The sequence below is a fragment of the Bufo bufo genome, chromosome 3 (genome assembly GCF_905171765.1).
Source record: "Bufo bufo chromosome 3, aBufBuf1.1, whole genome shotgun sequence".
Lineage (NCBI taxonomy): Eukaryota > Metazoa > Chordata > Amphibia > Anura > Bufonidae > Bufo > Bufo bufo.
In genome coordinates, this window is record NC_053391.1 from 665,763,125 (window position 1) to 665,785,793 (window position 22,669).

General features: G+C 44.5%; 1 protein-coding gene across 1 annotated transcript; it reads left to right on the forward strand.

Moving 5' to 3' along the window:
- The first annotated feature begins 199 nt into the window (after window positions 1–199).
- Window positions 200–19,912, forward strand: VSTM5 (V-set and transmembrane domain containing 5). Its single transcript, XM_040426330.1, has 4 exons — window positions 200–425; window positions 15,116–15,442; window positions 15,529–15,666; window positions 19,363–19,912. The coding sequence occupies exons 1-4, from the start codon at window positions 344–346 to the stop codon at window positions 19,395–19,397; spliced, it is 582 nt and encodes a 193-aa protein (XP_040282264.1). The 5' UTR covers window positions 200–343; the 3' UTR covers window positions 19,398–19,912.
- Window positions 19,913–22,669: the final 2,757 nt, after the last annotated feature.

Genomic DNA, 22,669 nt, shown 5'->3' on the forward strand with positions numbered 1-22,669 from the left:
CTTGCAGCCATGACGGCCTTCCCTCGGCTCGGATGTCTTTGTAGTGCAGCCAGCAGGACCATAAATCAATAACTGGGCATGTGCTGGGAGCAGGCTGGCTGCCTTCGCTGTGTCTGTCTCTTTTAAAGGACGTGCCTAGGAAAACTGGTTTAACCAGAGTCTGAGCGACGGCAGCCTCAGATATAAGGAGCAGCGAGGAGTAAGGTGATGTGCATAGTGCAGGTGCTGTGCACACCGCCGAGGGCTCCACTCTTCTCCTCGCCTCCATCTATGAAGACGGAATGACACCACCCGTCCTCATCATCATGAAAGGGACCTGACATGTGCCCTCGCCGTCTCTCCCATGAAGAATCTCAAAGGCTGGAGCCCAGTCAGAGCATCTGTCGTGTTCGTCGCGTTATGTCTCATTCATCAGCTCCAGCAAAGTAAGTGTCGGCGATCAGCACGGAGACGGCTAGGGACTGCTCTGCGGCCACTGTGGAACCACAAGTGCCAGCGTTTCCCCGTAGCGCTGCAGCAACAGGAAGGCCACATGTTGCCTATCTCTGCAAACGCTCTGCCATTAATATTGCACTAGAGACGTAGCAGAGTCGAGTCTGTCAGGCGTAGCAGGGCTGAGATTGATATTTTGCTACTTACAAATTCAGCTCTGCTACACGGCGCAGATCCTAATGTTTACACTACTAATGCAATATATTTCTAATCAATGACCCCCCCCCCCCTTCCCCCTCATGGGCTTGCCCCCTTTAAGGCATTATTAGTATTTGAGTTTATGCACAAAATGAATTGCTATAATTGAACCCTAGTGGCGGTTTAGCGATTAGACCCCTACAATGCGGCGTGTAAATTGGAAAAAATGGGGAACATATCAAAGCTGAGCTCAGACCGACGTCTCTGTAATTCATTTTCTGCCCATACGTTTGTCACTGTGTAAACTCAGCATGGAGATCTGATGCTGTGGAAGTATCATCTCAGGGAATCCGTCGCCAGCTCTCTAATGGACGCAGCTCTTCCTCTAACAGGTTGCATGCACAGGGCTGCAGAACGCGTCATTGGGGGGTCATATTCTCATCCTGTAAACGGCAGGTAGCGAGATTTTCATGGACGATAGGCGGCTCTTCTTAGGTTAATTGATAATACCAGCCATAAAATATCTACAGATTGTATCAACATAATGCATCAGCCCGTTCATGCATATGGATGAATATACATCTAGAGCATAGAAGTGCTGAGCTGGGCTTGCAATTTAAAGGGCTTGTCCGTGGGTATGGCCACATAAGAAATGTTTATAATAGAAAAAGAAGGAATACAAAATATGATTTTGTTACATGGTTGCTCATTAATTTTAAATGGTGGCGTATAATAATACATGTCTCCTGCAGTGGGCGTTCATGAGTGACCGCACAGAGCTTTTTCTCTTGATAAGGCCTCCTGCACACGACCATATTCGTTTATGCAGTCTGCAAATCATGTATCTGCATAATACGGAGGCGATCCGTGTGCATCCTGAAATTTTCTGGGTACCCACTTTTTAAAAAAAAAAAAAGGCCTATTGTTTAAGTCTGCAAAACGGACACGAATAGGTTCTATCATTTGCGGCCCGGCCACACAGCACATGGAGGACATCCGCATGCTGTCCAATTTTGTTTTGCGGACCCATAGAAATGACTGGGTCTGTGTGCAACCCACAAAAATAGGGGATCGGACGTGGACCGAAAATACAGTTGTGTGCATGAGGCCAAACTGCTGCTTACAAAAGGGATATTAAAAATTAAGAAAATAAAAATATTTAATTACTTCATGATAAATATATTCCTAAATACCTTTCATTAGTTAGAATGACAAAAAAAATTCTAGGGCGCAATCATTAAAGGGGTTCTTCTCCGGGAATTAAGAAAATGAAAATACTTAAAATATTACTTTATTATAAATATATTCCCAAATATCTTTCTTTAGTTATAATTAGAGATGAGCGAATTTCATATTTTGGAATTCGTTCACGCTTCGTTTGGTGGTAAAAGCAGAATTGTATTATGGATTCCGTTACCATGGACCATAATGCGATTCTATGACGGAATGCCTTTAGAGGCATTCCGTTATTCATTCCGTCATAATAGAAGTCTATGGGCTGCAAAACAGATCCGTCCCGTTTCCATTATGCAGGGGAGGGCTGTGTGATTAGGACAGGTTTTTGTGTATTAATAGGACAGCTGCCATTTTATTTCTCCTAATGATTGTTCCCTAGACAAAACCAACCAGCTGCAGAGGAATGTCATAGATTATTACACCCCCAGAAAATAAAAATGTCCAGCCCCTTCCCCTGAGACCACGGGGTGATATAGGAGCTGCATACAAAGCTTTATAACTTTATCTGTGCATATAGTGTGTGTATAGTACTTTCATGCCATCATCCCCTGCTTTAGTGCTGCCATTAACTTGCCCGCCCCCACTAAAGCCTCATGCAGACGGTCCGTGAGATACCAGACTGGCATTGCAGGAGCGAGAGGCGTCATTGATTGCTATGACACCGTGCGCTCCTGCAATGCCGTTCCGGTATCTCATGGACCATGTTCCACGGACGTCTGCATGAGGCTTAATGATAATGAAATCACTCTGCTTATTCTGTCTAAGTCTACACAGCAAAGCTCACAAATAAAACAGGGGAAAAAAACAGGAAACATCAGCCTATTTTGACAAGTGACTAGAATGACAACTGCAATTCTTTTAGATATTTTTTATGTGGAAAGCCAAAAATTATAGAAAGTGACAAAAACCCGAAAAACAAAAAATTTTTTAAAGAAAAATCTGATTTTAATTACATGTAAAGTAGTCAATGTGTAGCACCTCCCCAATGATGAGCCTGGTTACACTGTAATTTGCTGATATGTTTAACAAAAAATGTTGTTAAAGAGGTTCACCAGGCTCAACCTATCCTCAGGATGGATCATCAATATGAGATCGGCTGGGATCTGACCCCCAACACCCCTGCTGATCAGCTGTTTGAGGTAGGAGCGGGGCTCATTGGAGCGCTGCAGCTTCCTCGCAGCTCACCAAGCACAGCGCCCTCTATTGCATAGTGGCTGTGCTTGGTATTGCAGCGGCGCTACATTCACTTAAATAGGACTTAGCTGCATCTAGGCCATATGACTGAACGTGGCCGCGGCCTCTTTATACATCTGATCGGCGGGGGGGTCCCAAGAGTTAGACCCCCACCAATATGATATTGATGACCTATATTGAGGATAGGCCATTAATATGTAGATTCTGGAAAACCCCTTAAAGCCTTGCAGTGCAAGAAATTCTAAAGGCAAAAAACTATGCAGTGAAAACAAAGCAAACAAGGTCCATACATTAGTATAGTAAAGGTAAAAGCTACCACTCTGGTATCAGTCTGTGTATAACTGCATGTACATATTAAATCCTGCAATAAACTGCTCTGCTGTCTCTGTGATCACCTTGTGTGTATCTACCAGGGTGGATAAAGTGGGAAATTACTTTCACCAGGAAAGTGTCCACACCCCACACAGCTTTCTCATACTATACTGCGGCTACACCTCCAGATAAGGCAGGGATGGGCTAGGTGTTTGCTTTACAGTAATAGTACCAGTACGATAACAGGAAGAACCTACGGTGTATGAACTGATGATCTATCGTATGGCTGACGTGTTGTCGTTTGATTCAAAATTAAAAGTTTCATCAGTTTGTTCATATTCTCATTTTGTACTTATTTTGAAGGTTTCTTCTCCATTTACATCCAAAGCAAAAAAATAAAAAATAGTTCTTGGAATGTCTCTCCGATTTATGGTATATACCGCAAATGTAACATCATAGTCTAGATCTAACTTAAAGGGGTTATCCCATGACTAATGTAAAAAATTTCAATCAGACATCATACAGGACATGACAACCTCTTTCTAACAAAGCTAGAACCAGCCCTGGACCTCACATGGATCCAGAGATCTCCACATTCATTGCTCTGCTAGATTTTGATCAAGCTGACGACTCAAGGGGAATGTACTATACAAGATTAGATGGTCGGCACTGCTCCTTGTAGTTCGGCGGTGCACGTGCCAGCGGGCGGGCATCCCAGTGATACAGCTGTAAAGGAGGGACCGGCACTCGCGCTTGATATTTAGTATAGCCAGTGAGTTATTTAATAAAATATATATGTGTAACGCCACCTGCTGTTTGTTTTTTTTTCTTATTTCTTTGACCTGCTCACTGAGATGGCCGCACATGCTCAGTTTCATTTTTCAACTGCCTCCTGAGCTGTGATAGGGAGAGATGAGACACGCCCCCCTGAGCTGCAGCAGAAAGGACACTCCCCTTGAGTCAGCTGTAAAGGAGGGACCGGCACTCGCGCTTGATTTTTGATGCAGAGTTTAATTTTAGTCACATATTAATTCATAGTGACGCGTTTCAGCGCTCAAACGTGCTTTCATCAGACTATGTACAAGGATCCTCATAACACGTCTTAAATAACAAACAAAATGCAAAGGAACTGACGTCACATCACTGCCTCTTCCCCCTGGAGAAATACATTAGTGGATAGGGAAGCCCCGTGAGTCTCCATGCATTATAGTGGAAAAAGTCCCATGATTAGTTCCGCTGAAAAGGAAAAAAAGGATTTTAATTATCAGATCAAACTGCTTATATTGTATTCACGGTTCAAGCCTCTTGGCTCCATTGTTTGCAAACGATGGGTCCAATACGCTTCCTTTTTCAAGAGTAATATATTTCGATCACCACCACAGCGGGGTAATAGAACACTTTCACACTTTCAATCACCTGATAGCGTAGTTGTGCTATTGTATGATATGGTACGGGGAGCAATAAGTTACCCTTTCTGATAGTGGACTTGTGTTTGCTCAGCCTGTCTTTAATTCTCATAGAGGTTTCACCCACGTATAGTAGTCCACACGGACATTTCGGGATATAGATAACAAATCTGCTATCACACGTGAATACACCTCTTATGGGAATTCTCTCCCCAGAATGTGGGTGAGAAAAATGAGTCCCCCTGATCACAGTTGAGCAGTTAACACAATTCAGGCCTGGAAATGGGCCCTGTCTGGGAGAGGATAACACACTCTGTCTCAATTCTCGCTTGTTACTGCCAACGTCGGCCCTGACTATCATATCTCTAATATTGTCAGCCCTTTTCAAACATAACATGGGAGGTCTCTGGAATTCCTCAATCTGAGGATATGATTTTTCCTTTGCATTTTGTTTGTTATTTAAAGGGAACATACATCTCCACTGCGCCTGCGCAGATGACGTCATAGTGCTCCGAGGAACAGGCGCAGTGGAGATGTCTGTGCAGAAAGCGGTCAGACATTAACTGCGCCTGCGCCGAAGACAGACGCGCACGGCGCATGCGCGAGAATTCGTCCGCTGACTCAAAGGGAGGATCGCATTCCGGAGGAGATGGGAGGGCTGGAGGGACGCGCTGGGCGGCATTTTGTGAAGGTAGACCGAGCCTCTAGGTTCTGAAAAGACGCCCGCATAGCACCTAGAGGCTCATTAGCATATCGATAAAAGTTCGTTTTTTATGGAAACGGCTGCACAAAAAGCTATTATAATAGCATTGTTTGGTAGAGCAGACACTAGCGGATCGCTAGTGTCTGACAGCTAAATATGTCCAAACGAGGTGGTAGAAACCCTTTAATATGTGACTAAAATTAAACTCTGCATCAAAAATCAAGTGCGAGTGCCTTTACAGCTGACTCAAGGGGAGTGTCCTTTCTGCTGCAGCTCAGGGGGGCGTGTCTCATCTCTCCCTATCACAGCTCAGGAGGCAGTTGAAAAATGAAACTGAGCATGTGCGGCCATCTCAGTGAGCAGGTCAAAGAAATAAGAAAAAAAAAAAAACAGCAGGTGGCATTACACATATATATTTTATTGAATAACTCAGTGGCTATACAAAATTTTTAATTACATGCAATTACAAAAGTATTCAGATCCAGGGGCTGGTTTAAAAACTGTAGAATCTTTTTCATGGGACAAACCCTGGGAAGGTGCCACCTATAAAAATTTTTCTGCCAGTTAAATCCAGACAGCGACACATATACTTGTTTCTCTCTTTTTTTTATGTTTTTATTTTCTGTTTGTAGATTTGTTATTCGATTTCCTGAACATGACTATGGGGTGTGATATGCAGTGCCAATCAGCAGGCGACAGGACGGGAGTGGTGGCAGTGAGGATGAGGGTTATTGTCATTACGGTGGCTTAGGTCCTCCCCAGTGCTCCCTTGTTCCCTCGGGGCACACCCTGGTTTCGAGGTCTGCCTGGTGTTAGGTGGGGTGCCCTTGGTGTTAGAAAGCATTGTGGGGTTCAAGGCAGGGACAAGCCGGGGACATAATATGTCACTTTTTTCCCACACCGCAACTCCAATGAGGAGGCCGGTTTAATAAATGAACAACTCATTATGGACTATAATGGTGGCAAAGTGTACATATACATACTCTATGCTCTAGTCACAGTTCAGATTATGCATGGATCGGCAGATCTTGCAATTTCCATAGTTTGCAAAGGTGGTAGACGGGCCTAGTAGTTTCCTCTCATCCAGTAACTATACTTTCTCTATTCAGTCACGGGGGTGTAGTCCCTCCCTCCCTCTGTATTTCTCTCTATCTCTATTCCCTTCAAAAAGCTGCACCATTGGTGGGGCATAGCTTCCTAATAGGTGGCCAATCTGTCTCCAAAGTATGCCAAGGTTCCTATTCTTCCGGGTAAGGTGCTATGGAGTCTAGAACCTGTATACAGGTTATCTCCACAGACTTTTTAGCACGCATCTCCTCTAAATGACTGGTACACTCCAATGCAGTCTCAATCGCTTCCTAAGAGGCTGGTGTAAGGCACTGTCTCTCAAGCTGGCTGGTTAATTCCTTCCCCCAGGGCCACTTTCTGTTTCCTTTTCTCTCACTGTCTTAGCTTCAAATCAGTCTGGACTAGGATAGGTCATCAATATAAAGTACTGGACAGCCCCTTTAAGCTTCAACTGCTCCTGCCTCTACTACTACTACTACTACTACTACTACTACTACTATTATTACTACTACTACTACTACTACTACTACTACCTAATAGCTGGAAATAAGAAGAAATTAGTTTAAATTTAAGTGTGAACAGAGAGGAAAACAACGTGAATCAAAATCAGTATAAGACAAGGCAAACAGAAGTTTAGCAAAATTAAAGGAGTATTCCCATCTCAGACATTGATGGCATATCGCTAGGATATGCCATCAATGTCAGAAAGGTGAGGGTCCCACCTCTGGGACTCACTCCTATGTCCAGAATGGGGCCCCTGAAGTGATGGAGAGCATACCGTGCTCCATTAACTGCTATGGGAACTCCGAAAATAGCAGAGCGAGCATGCTCAGCCATTTTCGGAAATCCCATAGCGGTGAATCAACGGTGGCTGCACTTGTACGCTCTCCTTCACACCGTGCATGCACAGCCACCAGCTCTGTTTTAGGAACTTGTGGCCGCACTTGTACACTTTCCTTCACTTCGGGGGCCAATTTGAGAGATGGGTGGTGGTGGGACCCCCACCAGATACTGATGAACAGGGGGCGTAACTACCATAGCGGCAAACCATGCGACTGCTATATGGCCCAGGGCAAGAGGGGGCCCAGTCTTAGTTGGGATTATCTCCTCTTCTACTGGAGGTGAAAACTTGATATTCCATCAATGTCTGAGACTGGTAAAGGCCCATTTACAGAGGCCAATTGACAGGCAATTATCAGGAACAAACAGCTCGATCTCGATAATTGCCTATTGTTGAGCCACAGTAGGGCTGCATTTACACACAGCAATTATTCTCTCACTAAGGGAATGAGTGAGCTCTGCTGTGATAGTTTCTCCCCATACTGATTCATTGTTTGCCGGCAGAAGATCCTGGTTTACAGAGGACATGTGGCACATCAAATGATTTGATGAGCCACATGAAAGATGTAATCACCCAAAGAATGAACAAATGTTTGCTCGTTTCTTGGGTAATTGGTGTTAGCTTTACACTGGGCAATAGTCGTTTCCAAAAATTGCCCCAATAATTCTCAGCCCATGAAAAAAGGGCCTTTACACAGCAGTTTCCGACATTCTTTCTATATGTTTACAAGAAATAATAATCTTATAGATATTATTAAAGGGGTTTTCTGAGATATTTTAACTGATGACCTGTCCTCTGGATAGGTCATCAGCAGTGGCGTACATAAAGAAGTAAGGGCCCCATAGCAAGGATCAAACAGGACCCCCACACAGAACACAAGGGTTTCTGCCTAAACCCTTCTCAATGAGGGTAGAGTCCTGACCAAGTTTTCACCTCCAGTAGAAGAGGAGATAATCCCAACTAAGACTGGGCCCCCTCTTGCCCTGGGCACTTTCATCAGTCCCATAGCCTAGGCGCAGCTCAGCCCCTGAGAAGTTGAAATGAAAAATATCCTTTTCATAATAATTTGGAAGATGTAAACAAATAAAAAAAATCCATTCCTATAGTATAGTTATTTCCCAATTGATTTCTATAATATAATTTTTATAATTTTCTAAAAATAAGGGAATTTTTTTCTAAAATTTTCCCAATACTTAAACTTTTTTTAAAATATACAGTATATATTGATTTCTCCTATATCTATGTAGGAAAAAATGTACTGAAATAACCTAAAACTTTAGATGAAAAAGTAACAGAATTAAAGTTGTTGTGCCCACAAAAAAAAGAAGAAATTAAATGTAGGAACAGCTACTGGATATCCACAAATTTTAGGAAATATGATGACAGTTCTAGATGTGGGTTATGGCTCCATATAAGCTAAGAACTGTCCTATGGCACCAGTAGAAGTCTACAGGCCCTTACCATATATCTGTGTGCCTCTGGTTGTGCCTTTCAGATTCTGTTATGCCCTGTCAGATGGCATATTACGTAGGCCTTCTCTGCTAGAAGTTTTGCTTCTGTATGCAGGCACCATGTAGTGACACGTCTAGTACGGAGCCATAGGGATTCCGTGTGCTGCTTCAAAGGCTCTGTGGACTTTGTAGATCCTCTGGGCTCCAATGCAAAATATGGGTTGACCCGCCTTTACCCATCATGGACCTTTTATAATACTTATATAGCAGAGGGGTCTCTGGGACCCCTTAGGCACCTTTAACTGTTCCCCCTGTATAAGCTATAGCTACACTCCTGGTGGCTTTATATAAAAAAGATTCAAATCATTTTCAGACAATGTGACCATGTGCCCCCAGTAACAGTTCTGATTGATGGACTGGGTGTCCTTGAGCCCACCATACATGCAAAACCGGTGCCTGTCCATGCGGGTTATAGCATCAATAAGGTCTAATAGGTTATTTATAAGTCATCTTATTAGAAACAGACCCTCGAGATAAGCGATAGGCCCTTAAAGTCACCTCCAAATGGGGTTATCTTCAGATGGATATTTGGGGCTTTTTATTTAGATATTTGGGGCTTCTTATTCACTGGAGGATCCTCCGGTAGTCTGGCGGACCAGTCCTGGACAATAACCCATATATTGTTAGATTTTACATTGAGGTAGATCAGAGGTCTGTTCTCCTTGACATACTAGTACTGTAAACCTCCCAGATATTGTTTTATGAGACATGGAAATTGGTAACTACATGATGAGTCTTAATAAGTGACTCATTGTATAATATTAAACTAGAGTGAACGCTGGGCTTTTACAAGCCAGAAAGTCTTTTATTACAGTCTAATGGTGCATTCATACATAGCAGCATGCAAAAATAATGCAGTAAAAAAGGTGGTAAAATGCAACTTTTTCTTAAAGGGGATGGCCTATCTGGGACATTGCTAGCATATCGCTAGGATATGCCATCAATGTCAGGTGCAGGTCCCACCTCTGAGACCTGCTCCTATCTAAAGAACGGGGCCCCGAAGTGAAGAAGGGCACACCATACATGTGCCATGTTCTCCATTCATTGCCATGGGATTTCTGAAAAGAGCTGAGCAAACTGTATAAAGCTTGAACACTTGCTGCCAGATATCCCCAAAGAGTCCTAGCAGGAGGACACGTCTACCCTTTAAAGAGGTTGGTCACCATTTGTGGTGGTGGTCGGGGTTAGCGCACCCCTCTTCTTCCTGGAAGACCTGCAAAGGGAAACTTGCTTCCTGATGCTGGGTTCCGGCTCCTGTGCTCCCCGACCTCAGCTGCTTGCTCGGGTCCCTCGCTGTCAACATCTTCTTTGACACTGCTGCAACCAATCTCTGGTTGTAGTGGTGACCTGCTCTCCCTGCATCATGTTATTTGGTCACCTGATGCAAGGGGGGGAAGGTCACTGCTGCGGCCAGTGATTGGCTGCAGCGGTGTCAAAGCAGAATTTGACAGAGGGGGATCGAAGTGAGGCAGCCGAGGCCAAGGAGCAAAGGAGCCAGGTCCCAGCAGTGGGGAGAAGGTAGGATAACCCTTTTAAGAATTGGATGCAAAGACTTTTTAAGTCCCGAATTAAGGACGTCAATGACCCATATTCACTTTCTGAGGTTTTTTTGCATAATCATTCACTTGGCTGCTTGGTGGCTTAGTGGTCAGCACTAGTGCCTCGCAGCGCTGAGGTCCTAGGTTTGAATCTGACCAAGGACAACATCTGCATGGAGTTTGTATGTTCTCCCTGTGTCTGTGTGGGTTTCCTGGAACTTGCAAGCTCCACTGATGCAGAGGAGGACTGGGAACTTAAAGTGGTCCTGAAAAAAAATACTAAAAGTGCCCCTGTTTTGTAGTCGGGTCCAAATTGATGGAAGACAGGGCCAGCAATACCATATTGTTGCACATTATACAACTCCAACAGAGCCAAATACCACAGTGGATCACAAAATACTGCCAGCAGTGCAAAATACATCCCCAAAAACTTCCACTGGCCGGCTGTGTGGAGGGCCCAGGCAGCCCCATGGGCATCGGCCCACCAGGAAATTTCCCTGTAAGGTCTAGGGCCAATCAAGTGATGACAATGTCAAAGCGCTGCAGGATATGTGCTATATAAAAAAATAATAAATACATTGTACTGAGCTGACAACAGTGTGCCTTGCACTTAGCAGAATTGGACTATCTCCACTCAATAATGCATTCTTATTTTCTCCTGGCAGGAAGCGTCTGCATCAATTATTGATTGTAGATTCATAAATAAAACAATTTCCAGAAAGAATGGGGTTCCCCCGCTTTATTCATCTCATTTGTACTTACGATTAGGCAGAAAACTGTACATCATGTTCAGAGACCTACAGTAGGTCATCTACCTCTATCTATATTCATATGAGGACTGCAATTGCCTCTGATGCTTGACTCCGCCCAATGGACCTTTTGGTCACCTGGATCTTGCATACCCAATCCTATAACATATGGAAAAGTGGATGCGCCATAGGCAACTACCTTTCCTACTTTATTTATAGGGTACTATTATTTATTTGGGCACTATATGGTACACAATAAGAGGGCAAGATCACAAAGCAAAGTCCATTCTGGTGCACTGAGAGAAGGTTTGATACTTTGCATCGGTTTCACTGGGGGTCAATATGAGTATTTTTCATTTTCCATACTTTGGCTGCAACACCCAGAACCTCCATGATTTAACTAAAGATCTTGCGCAAAGATCACCATGGAGATCTACAGTGATCTAGGTTTGCTTCAATAGAACTGCAGGGGTTCCGGCATTGTGTTCATAATATGCCCTCATCATCTCCCGCCTAGACTACTGCAACATCCTTTTCTTTGGCCTCCCATCTAACACTCTTGCATCCCTCCAATCTACACTCAGTTTGGTTACAAGGAAACATGTGTTGAGCCACATGAAGATTGTGATGTTGTATTGAGACATCAGATCTAATTATTTTTAAGTGTTTTTACAGTGAGTTCATAGCGCTAAAATACTCGTGCAACGTGTAAGTTGTAGACAAGTCGCCCAGATCTTTTTGGTCATAGGACCTTTCTGAGACTTGCTGTCTCAGAAAGGTCCTATGTAAAACTATGTAGACCCAGCTTTAATCTATCTCTTCCCTCATTTCCTCTGCGCCTTCCCTCTGCCAGTCTATCTACTAGATACCAATTGCCCAGAGAATTCAGTACAAAATATTCACGACGACATGCAAGTCTGTTCCCTCCATACATCTCTGACCTAATCTCACAATACATCCCCACATGTAATCTCCGATCTTAGAAGACCTCCTTCTTTGCTCTCCTCTAGTCTGTTTTTCACACTCCATGCACCCCCCCCACTATTCTAGAACTTGTTACCCTAACAGGCCTAACTGATCTGACTTTTCTCCACCTCTGAAACCTTCAAAAGCAACCTGAAAACTCACCTCTTCAGGAAGGTCTACAACCTACAACTACCCTCCATGCTCTTGCCATAATATGTGTATGTGAAACCGGCTGTGACCTTCCAATTGAGCTCATTGAAAGAAATGATTCTGAAGACCAATTTGTCCACATACAAGACAAGTTGTCAATGGGCTGTCAAATAACAAAAAAAAAGTGATGAAGGTGAACCATCTTCATGAGTTTAACCTTCTGGGCCTTGATTTTGTGTTAGAAACTGGACCCACTATTGCATGCTTTGGTGGAGCAGGTCACTGCCTACAACAAGATCAGCACACTCATCCTCTGCTGATGTCATCATTCCCTGATTTGATTACCTACCTTAAAGGGATTGATCACATTTTTCTTTTTTTTGGGGGGTTGGCCACCGCTCTTTGCAGACTTTCAAAGGGAAGCATATTAACCCGCTTCCCGGTCTCGGCTGCCTCCTTTGGGTCTCCCCTGTCAAGTTCTTCTTTGATATCGCTGCAGCCGATCACTGGCCGCATGGGTGACCTGATCCCTTTACGTCACGCGGCCAATTTACTTTATGCATAGGGAGCAGGTCACTGCTGCAGCCAACGATTGCAGATGCTGACAGCAGGGGATCGGAGCAAGGTAGCCAAGCCCGGGGAGCGAAGGAGCCGGGACCCAGAGGCAGGGAGGAGATAAAGTATGCTTTCCTCTGAAGGTCTGTCTAGGAGGGGTGGTGGTGGGGTGACCAAAAAAAAAACAAAAGGTGGCCAACCCCATTAAGAACCTACGGTACGATTTCGTCTTTATCCTAATGTGCCCACAGGATTAGGAGCCTCCCTGAAGCCTCTTGAATTTATGCTCGTAAATGGAAGGATTCCGACAATGATAACATCCTATAAGGGAATTGCTCATACTGCTATCGTCTCATTGCAGCCTTCAAAGAAAAGATGCTCCAGTGCTGTACATCACAAGAGTCATAAAGAAACCAATCACCAGCTAAGCTGATATGATTATCTAGCATTTCAAACAATGGTTAAGGATATTTCAGGAAGTCTTTAGAACATTATTAGTGAAGCGGCTTTGATCAAAGTGCATTAACCTGAGCGCCTGCAGACGATACAGATCATACAGCACTATAGAAAGAAGAGAATTATAGTACAGCATGAACCGATGCAAAATGCCAGATCAGGGATAGCTGGTAAAATGTAAAAAAAATAAAAATCAGGGACTGACATTTTTTTAAAATACAAATTGGTAAAACATGTGTATAGCTGAGAATACTGAAGAACACATCTCCTTTTATTTATTGTAGTCATTTATATAGCGCTAACATCTTCCACAGCGCTGTGCACAGAGTGTCATCCCTTACTTTGGTCCCTATTATCCCTGGGGTTGGGTTTACACATAGGTTTATTATGGTGTTTTTGCTGTCTTTTGATGCGTGTTTTTTTTTTTTTTTTTTTGCTGCTGCTGCTGTTTTGAAGCACAAACACCATCTCTAGATGTTAAGTGAAAGTCAAAGGGAATTTTGAAAAGCAGGACACCAATGTGTTTTTTTCATATTGTAATTTATTTTGTCCAGGGTGTTTTTTTTATTTTTTTTATTTTTTTTATTTTAGCAGGTAACATGGTAACATAATTTGTAAGGCTAAAAAAAAAGACATCCGTCCATCCAGTTCAACCTGTTATCCTGCAAAGTTGATCCAGGGGAGGGCAAAGTAAACAAACCTTAATGAGGTAGAAGACAATTTTCATCATTTTAGCAGGAAAAGAATTCTTCCCGACTCCAGTCAGGCAATCAGAATAACTCCCTGGATCAATGGGTTTTGTTCTTGCATTTTTCCATAACCGTTTTTATGAGGGGGAAAAAAAAACACCAGAAAAAAATGCATTTTACACGTGTGAAGAAATTAAACTAAAACACAAAAAAAAGCAAAAAAAAAAGCATGTGACATTAAAAAATACATGTGGCTTTATTGTATTTTTTAGCAGTAAAAAAAAATAAAGTAAGACAAATTCAACAGTGAAAGAGCCCAGAGTATGGGGAGAACATCCAAATTCTATGCTGATGTTGTCAAAGGGGTTGTCAGTTCCTTCACTATTGATGTTCTATACTCAGGATAGGTTATCAATATCTGATCGGCGAGGAGGGGCCACAACTGGCCCCTCAGATGGGAGCTCCATAGAAGTGAATGGAGCGGTGGCTGCGCATGCACGGTGCACTCTCGTTTTCTTTGGAAACTTTGTTTTAGAGAGAGGTGCCAGTCCCAGAGGTTGATATTGGTGGCATATCCTAGCGACATGTTACCAATGTTCCAGGTGAGACGACCCTTTTAAGGGAGTTATCTTATAAAGACAACACCTTTCCATATGCCCTGTTAGGCATATGGACATCCTAGTGGGGACTCTTCCACTCAGGACAGCTTCCTATGAGCCTACCCTTTACATCTCTGGAGTAATTGCATGTGTTATTTCCCTTATATACTTAACACTTTATGATCAAGACTCTTGTCTTCAGTTTCTGGGACAGGAAGTAGCTGGCAGCCATAGTAGACCTCATGGGGTTTCCTTTTTTGGTCACTCAGAGTCCTCCAACCCTCACAGTCCCAGTTCGAAGAGTCAAAGAGAACCTTTCTTCCTTGTGCATGAAAGACATGAATGATGGACCCATAGAGTGTGGTCTCACTGATCCATGTTTAGTCCATCATGAATGTGTCAGATCAGATCCTTCATGACTTTCAGACCAGATCCGTCAGGAAAATGTGTAAACTAGAGAGAATCTGCAAATAATATCACTTCATGGAGGTTTTTCTTTCTCTTTTTTCCAGCTAAAGGAATCAGACTCCTGGTCTCGGACCCTATCATAAACGCAACAGTGACCCAAAATGTCCTCCTGTCTGTTGAGTACAGAAGTAACGGAACCCCGTGGATACAATGGCAATACATGTCAAGCTGGAAGTCGCAGTGTATCATTGAGTGGAAGGTGAACTCTTACGTTAATATCTCTGCCAGTTACACAGGACGGGTTCACAGGTTTGAGAATGGCTCCATACAGCTGCAGAACGTGGAAGTGAGAGACACTGGTTTCTATATGATCACAGTGAGTGATGACTTTGGAAGTACCAAGCAGAGCACAATTATCCTCAATGTTCATGGTAGAACCTCTCTCCTCCTCTCTTGGCGTTTTCTTATGTTAAGGTCGAATTGCTGCCATTTTCTTCATGACTCTTTCTTGTTTCAGAAATCCGCTATGAAGAGTTCTACTTTGTGGCTGTGTTCATTGCATTTCTCGCCACAGGATCCGCCGTGTTGGTCTGCCTGATGTGGATCTGCAACAAATGTATTAACATTGCCCAGAGGAAAAAGCAGCATCGGAGAGGTAACTACATTACGGAGTACATCTCCCAAAGTTACAACGTCCTCCCAAGCAAGCTGAGGCCTGCTTCTTGCCCAAAAGGGGGGCATGCTCATGCTCTCTCTGGCTGTCCAAGGGCCAGTACATGCACCCTAATCTTACCATGAGCTACTTTAGGCACCTTCCCCTGTGGGAAGGTGCCTGAGCAATAGGTTGAAGTATGGTATCGTCTTGCAAAGGTGTGCAGTTAGCTTGTTTTACCGTCCTATGTATTGGCTACTGCCTAACTTCTGGATTTGACCCTACGGTGCCTGGCCTGACCTGACCCTGATCTCCATTCTGACCCTGAGTTGCCCACCTTAACCTCACACTGTTTATTGGATTGCACGTACACTGCCTGCCCTACCTGTGGATCAGCCGTCACTTGAATTCACACTACTCCAAGAGGTAGTGGCCTGGTGGTTTCTCTGCAGTGAAGTCTGGATCCCTGTATAGGGGTTAAAGGTTTCAGACCACTGAGATAATGCCTTTCAGAATAGCCCCAACCAAATCTATTCACATGCACTTCGTTATAGTGACTCTTTGTGCCGCTGTAACATAGTCTGTTGGCAGGGGGGCATTTACAGTTCACGCTGCCCTAGTGATGAAAAAATACTACCAAACCGTGCCTAAATAATACCACTGGACAGTGACTGAATATTACCACCAGACAGTGACTGGATAATAAACTCCCCACAACCCCTACCGCCCTTCCTTACCGTGACTAAATAAAACCACCACACAGTGACCGAAAAATACCACTATACTGTTGTTAATATGTAAAAATCAGTACCGAAGTAAGAAAATTACTACCATACAATAAGTGGCCTAATACTACACAGGCGGTATACAGAGTATCACCGCACTGTACTGCTATAAAAGCCTGTAGCTCACAGTAAATAGCACCATACACGTAAAGAACCCTACGGTAAATAGCACCATACAGATAGAGCTCCATAATAATAGTGATATATACACTCACCTAAAGAACTATTAGGAACACCATACTAAAACGGTGTTGGACCCCCTTTTGCCTTCAGAACTGCCTTAATTCTACGTGGCATTGATTCAACAAGGTGCTGATAGCATTCTTTAGAAATGTTGGCCCATATTGATAGGATAGCATCTTGCAGTTGATGGAGATTTGAGGGATGCACATCCAGGGCACGAAGCTCCCGTTCCACCACATCCCAAAGATGCTCTATTGGGTTGAGATCTGGTGACTGTGGGGGCCATTTTAGTACAGTGAACTCATTGTCATGTTCAATAAACCAATTTGAAATGATTCGAGCTTTGTGACATGGTGCATTGTCCTGCTGGAAGTAGCCATCAGAGGATGGATACATGTTCTCATTCTGTTTACGCCAAATTCGGACTCTACCATTTGAATTTCTCAACATAAATCGAGACTCATCAGACCAGGCAACATTTTTCCAGTCTTCAACAGTCCAATTTTGGTGAGCTCGTGCAAATTGTAGCCTCTTTTTCCTATTTGTAGTGGAGATGAGTGGTACCCGGTGGGGTCTTCTGCTGTTGTAGCCCATTCGCCTCAAGGTTGTGCGTGTTGTGGCTTCACAAATTCTTTGCTGCATACCTCGGTTGTAACGAGTGGTTATTTCAGTCAACGTTGCTCTTCTATCAGCTTGAATCAGTCGGCCCATTCTCCTCTGACCTCTAGCATCCACATGGCATTTTTGCCCACAGGACTGCCGCATACTGGATGTTTTTCCCTTTTCACACCATTCTTTGTAAACCCTAGAAATGGTTGTGCGTGAAAATCCCAATAACTGAGCAGATTGTGAAATACTCAAACCGGCCCGTCTGGCACCAACAACCATGCCACGCTCAAAATTGCTTAAATCACCTTTCTTTCCCATTCTGACATTCAGTTTGGAGTTCAGGAGATTGTCTTGACCAGGACCACCCCCCTAAATGCATTGAAGCAACTGCCATGTGATTGGTTGACTAGATAATTGCATTAATGAGAAATAGAACAGGTGTTCCTAATAATTCTTTAGGTGAGTGTACATTGGGATCTCTTTATAGCACCATACGGAGCACAGAATACTGATAGTGCCCCATATAAAACTGTTAAGTATAGATAGGGTCCCCCTACATGTCTGACATAAAATACCATGCAGACCCCAAACCAGGCCACCGAAATTAAATCAGTCACCTGACCAGATCCCATAAATGAAATCAGACCCCACGCCCTTTTTACGGCTCCTTACAGAATAGAGCGGTGGGATTATGGCTTTAAGCAGGGGCAGGCTGGAAACTTAAGGTGGGCCCGTTAAAAAAACAAAACATAAAAATGGCCCCAAGTTGTAGGCAAGTCCAAATTGACAGAAATGTACACAAGTAGGCAGGGCCAACACAAGCTACAAGTAGGCAGGGGCCAACAGAAATAGGCGGGGCCAGCAATACCATAGTGCAGCACAAAGTACCGCCCCTGCAGAACCAAATACCACAGTGCAGCATAATATACTGCCCTATCACCATACTGAGGATATTGATAAAATTTAATTCAGGAGGGCACCTGCGGCCGCTGGCCAGAGGCATAAGTACCTGATGCTCCCTGCATTAATTAATGCTGAGAGCATGAGATCGTTATGTACCCGACCAGCAACTGTGCGGAGGGCTTGGGCAGCCCCCTGGGCATCAGTCCACCAGGATATTTCCCTGTGGGGTCTACAGCCAGTCCGTCCCTGGCTGTAAGAAGGGAATTATTATCTACTCTGTGGATTGGACACCATAGAGAACAGTCAGCTCTTGGGGTCCAAACTAGAGCTCTGTTTAGGGTTGCCACTCCGCCGGTAACTCATCGGCAAAGACGGTAATTTAGTTCCTCTGCCGTGGCCGGTATTTTCCTATATGGACTGTTCATTTGTGTAGCGCTCATTAGTACAGCCTTTAACTTCTCCCCCCCCCCCCAAAAAAAAAGTATCTCACCTCCTCCATTTGCTCGTGCCGCAGTGAACACTCGACAGAACCTGCGCTCCAGCGTGATGACGTCTCGCAGGTCTTGTCCTAAGCTTCCAGTGAGCATCAAGTGTACACTGCGGCATGATCAAATGGATGAGGTGTTTTTAAATTATTATTTTTTGCACAAGCAGAAAAGTGGGCATTATTAATTTTGGGGGGCACTAATGGGCGCATTACTATTACTATTACTGGGGGCGCTAATGGGGCATTATTAATTCTGGGGGGCACTAATCGGGCCATTACTATTATTGGGGGGCACTAATGGGGGACATTATTAATTCTGGGGGGGCTCTAAAGGAGGCATTGCTATTACTGGGGACACTAATGGGGGCATTATGAATACTGGGGGGCACTAATGGGGGCATTGATATTATTGGGGGGTACTAATGTGGGCATTATTAATTCTGGGGGGCACTAATGAAGGCAATACTATTACTGGGGGCATTATCAATTCTGGGGGGCACTAATGGAGGCATTAATATTACTGGGAGCCACATTATGACATAGCGTGTTAAGTCACGCCCCTACAACAACACCCCTTTTGGAGTGTGGCTTAACTTGGCCGGTATTTTTTGTTGGGAAAGGTGGCAACCCTGGCTCTGTTGACTTACAGGCGTATAACAGTGTATGTGTTGTATAATCTGATCTTCCTGATCCATAAACTCTAATATCTCCTTCATTCTCTGTTACTTACAGCAGAAGAGATTGAGCTACGTATCATCTCAGCCTGAGCGACCTCGGCATGGACCACCTACCTCAAGCCACTAGAGAGACTGTTGTCCAGTCCATGTTTACCAGTGACCAGGGGTAGGGGGGGGCGCAGTATGTCACCATGGTAACGGATAAGTACGCACTGGATGCGGCACTACTGAGCACGCTCCGCAGTTTGAAGGACATTTCCATCTGATAGATTGGAGTCCGCAACCAAGTGCATACTAGATCAACCAGTACACCCCATTGTTTCCAGTGTCTCATCAGTGACACAACCAGTCAGTGGAGATTCCTTTACCTCGAAGAGAAGGCGCACTCTTCGGCGACCTGTTACAGCACGCGCTGGTAACGACAAGGTCCACGTGTACGGTTATGTTGTGTTTTTATGCACTGTATGGAGCCTGTTTACCGTCTGTGTTTAAGTTGTCAGTATGTCAGAGTCGATGGATGAGCGATGCTCAAAAATGTGGTGTTGAAACGTGAGCCCTTGTAAATATCATGCACTGTATAGACGTATACATTTTATAAATGGAACTGTGAAGTGGATTTTCCCCGGTCTTTATTTGGAGGTCTGAAAATGTCTATGTTGCCCCTAGCAACCAATCACAGCGTATCTTTTATTTCATACTCTGCTGTTGAAAAATGAAAGCTGCGCTGTGATTGGTTGCAAGGGGCAACAGACTGTGTTTTGTTTTCTGTCTTAGTAGAATGTCCTTAGCAACCAATCACTGAGCAGATTTCATTTCATATTCTGCTCTTGAAAAATGAAATCTGCGCTGTGATTGGTTGCTGAGGCCATTCTACAAACAACAACAAATCACAGAGCGAGGGGAGATTTATGAAAAAGGTGAAATCTGGAGCCAAAGCTGCCATATTAGCATGGAGGATATAGCATTTTGAAGATTTTCTTTATTGTCCTTAAAGGGGTTGTTCTGGATTAGAAAAAAGGGTTCTACTTTTTTCCAGAAACAGCGCCACTGTTGTCTATATTCTGTGCCTGGTATTAGAGTTTAAAGGGGTTGTCCCATTAAGACAACTTATCCCCTATCCTATAAGATATAGGGTTGCCACTCAGCCGATAACTCACCGGCCAAGACGGTATTTTAGTGCCCCTGCCAGTGCCGGTAATTATTTTCTACGGGCAATAATAATTGCCGGTATTTTCCTACATGGGCTGTTACTAATGAGCACAGACAGGGGCATTACTATTACTGGGGGCATTATTAATTCTGGGGGGGGGGGGGGGGGGGGGGCGCTGATGGGGGCATTATTAATTCTGAGGGGAGCTAATGAGGGCATTATTAATTCTGGGGGCCACTAATGGGGGCATTATTAATTCTGGGGGCCACTAATGGGGGCATTACTATTACTGGGGAGCACAAGTGGGTGCATTACTAATACTGGGGGCTCTAATAACGGCGCACAATTAATTCTGGGGCGCACTAATGGGGGCATTATTAATTCTGGGGGGCATTAATATTATTGGGGGGCACTATTGCAGGCATTACTATTACTTGGGGGCACTAATGGGTGCATTATTATTACTGGGAGCTATATTATGACATAGCGGCTTAACACTCTGTGCTAACCCACACCCCCACAACCACACTCCTTTTGGGGTGTGGCTAAACTTGGCCGGTATTTTTAGTTGTGAAAGGTAGCAACCCTAATAGGATAGGAGATAATTTTTTTGCTGGAGAGGGGTGCGAACCTCTAGGGTCATGATAATGGGGTCCTCTGCTCCAGGGGCGAATTGGGAACCTAAAGTGGCCATGGAAAAAAATATCTAAACGTGGCCCCATTTTGTAGGAGGGTCTAAATTGACAGGAGGCGGGGCAATAAAAGTAGGAGGGTCTGCAATACCATAGTGCAAAATACCACATAGCAAAGTGCCGCACGATATATATTGCCCCAAAAGCTGTCTGTCACGGCCTGCCCTGTGAGAGGCCTGAGAAGATCTGATAGACTTGCTGCACGTTAGTCTATCTGACAGATATTTCTCTTTTTCCTTGGCGTAATTTTGGGCAGGATCCCACCTCCCCACAGGTTCTGCTCATTAGCTATTTAGTGGTTCTATTTATGCCAGCCTCTCACTACAGCTTTTGCGGTTTATATTTGCTCCTGGAGTTCTCAGCTAGTGTTTGGTGGATCTCCTGCTCCCCGTCCGTCTAAAGCTAAGTCCTCCTTCCTTCCCTTTCGTTGTGTGTTCTGGCTAGGCCTCAGGGAGACGCTGGTTTCTTCACAAGAGCAAGGAACCGGTTGTCTTATCTCCAGCTCCCTAGCTGAGGGTTTGTCTCAGTGTCAGCAGGGCTTAGGTTCCAGCGCATGAGCACTTCAGCCTTTAGGAGTTGCTCATGCTGTCAGCAGTCAGGGAAAGTCTCAGGGATTGTCAGGTGGTGACCTTTCCCTCTTCCCTAGCTTTGGGGCCTAGCCTGGTGTTTTTGTTATTGTTGTTGTATTTGGTTTTCTTCCCTTCCCTCACCTACCGTGACACTGTCCTTCTGAGTTGGCCATCAATAGAGGCCATTTTCTCTTCTCCTTTTCCAGTTGTCTCTGATTAAGATATGGATCAGGGTGCTTAGGTTGTGAGATGTGGGACATAGTTGAATTCAGGAGGGTATGTCGCTGGCCGGGTACATGAGTTCCTGATTCTCACAGAGTTAATTACCACTGATAGCTCATTATGTACCCAGTCAGCAGCAGAGAGGGGGGTTTGGGCAGCCCCCAGGGCATTGGCCCACCAGGAAATTTCCCTGTAAGGTCTATGGCCAATCCACCCCTGCTCTGCTCCCTTATTTCAACGTAGCGGCGGTCATGTGTGTCCACAGCTTTCTTTGACGCCATGGGCTTGCTGAAGATAGCCGAGCGCTTGTATTCAGCTACTTCCGTCAGTCCCATAGAGTTCAATCGATCACGTCTGACGATCCATTCAAACAAGGAGCATGAGCCCCCTAGTAATTGCCAGAAGCCCCAGCGGTTGGACCTGTGCTGATCCTATGGCATAGGGGATAAGTTGTTTTAATGGGACCTCTTTAAAGGGGTATTCTGGGTTCAGTATACTGATGGCCTATCCTCCGGATAAACCTTCCCCTATCAGGTCGGTGGGTGATCCCACTCTGGGCACCTCCGACGATAGATTGTGGGGGCTGCATTGCTCGTGCACTGCTACTACGTAGACTGCATGAGGATAAACACATGCACCGTGGCCCCTTCAAACTGCTGATCAGTGAGGGCTCCCTACCAATTCTGATGCAGGAATAACCCTTTAACCCCTTCACTTGAATAGGGACCA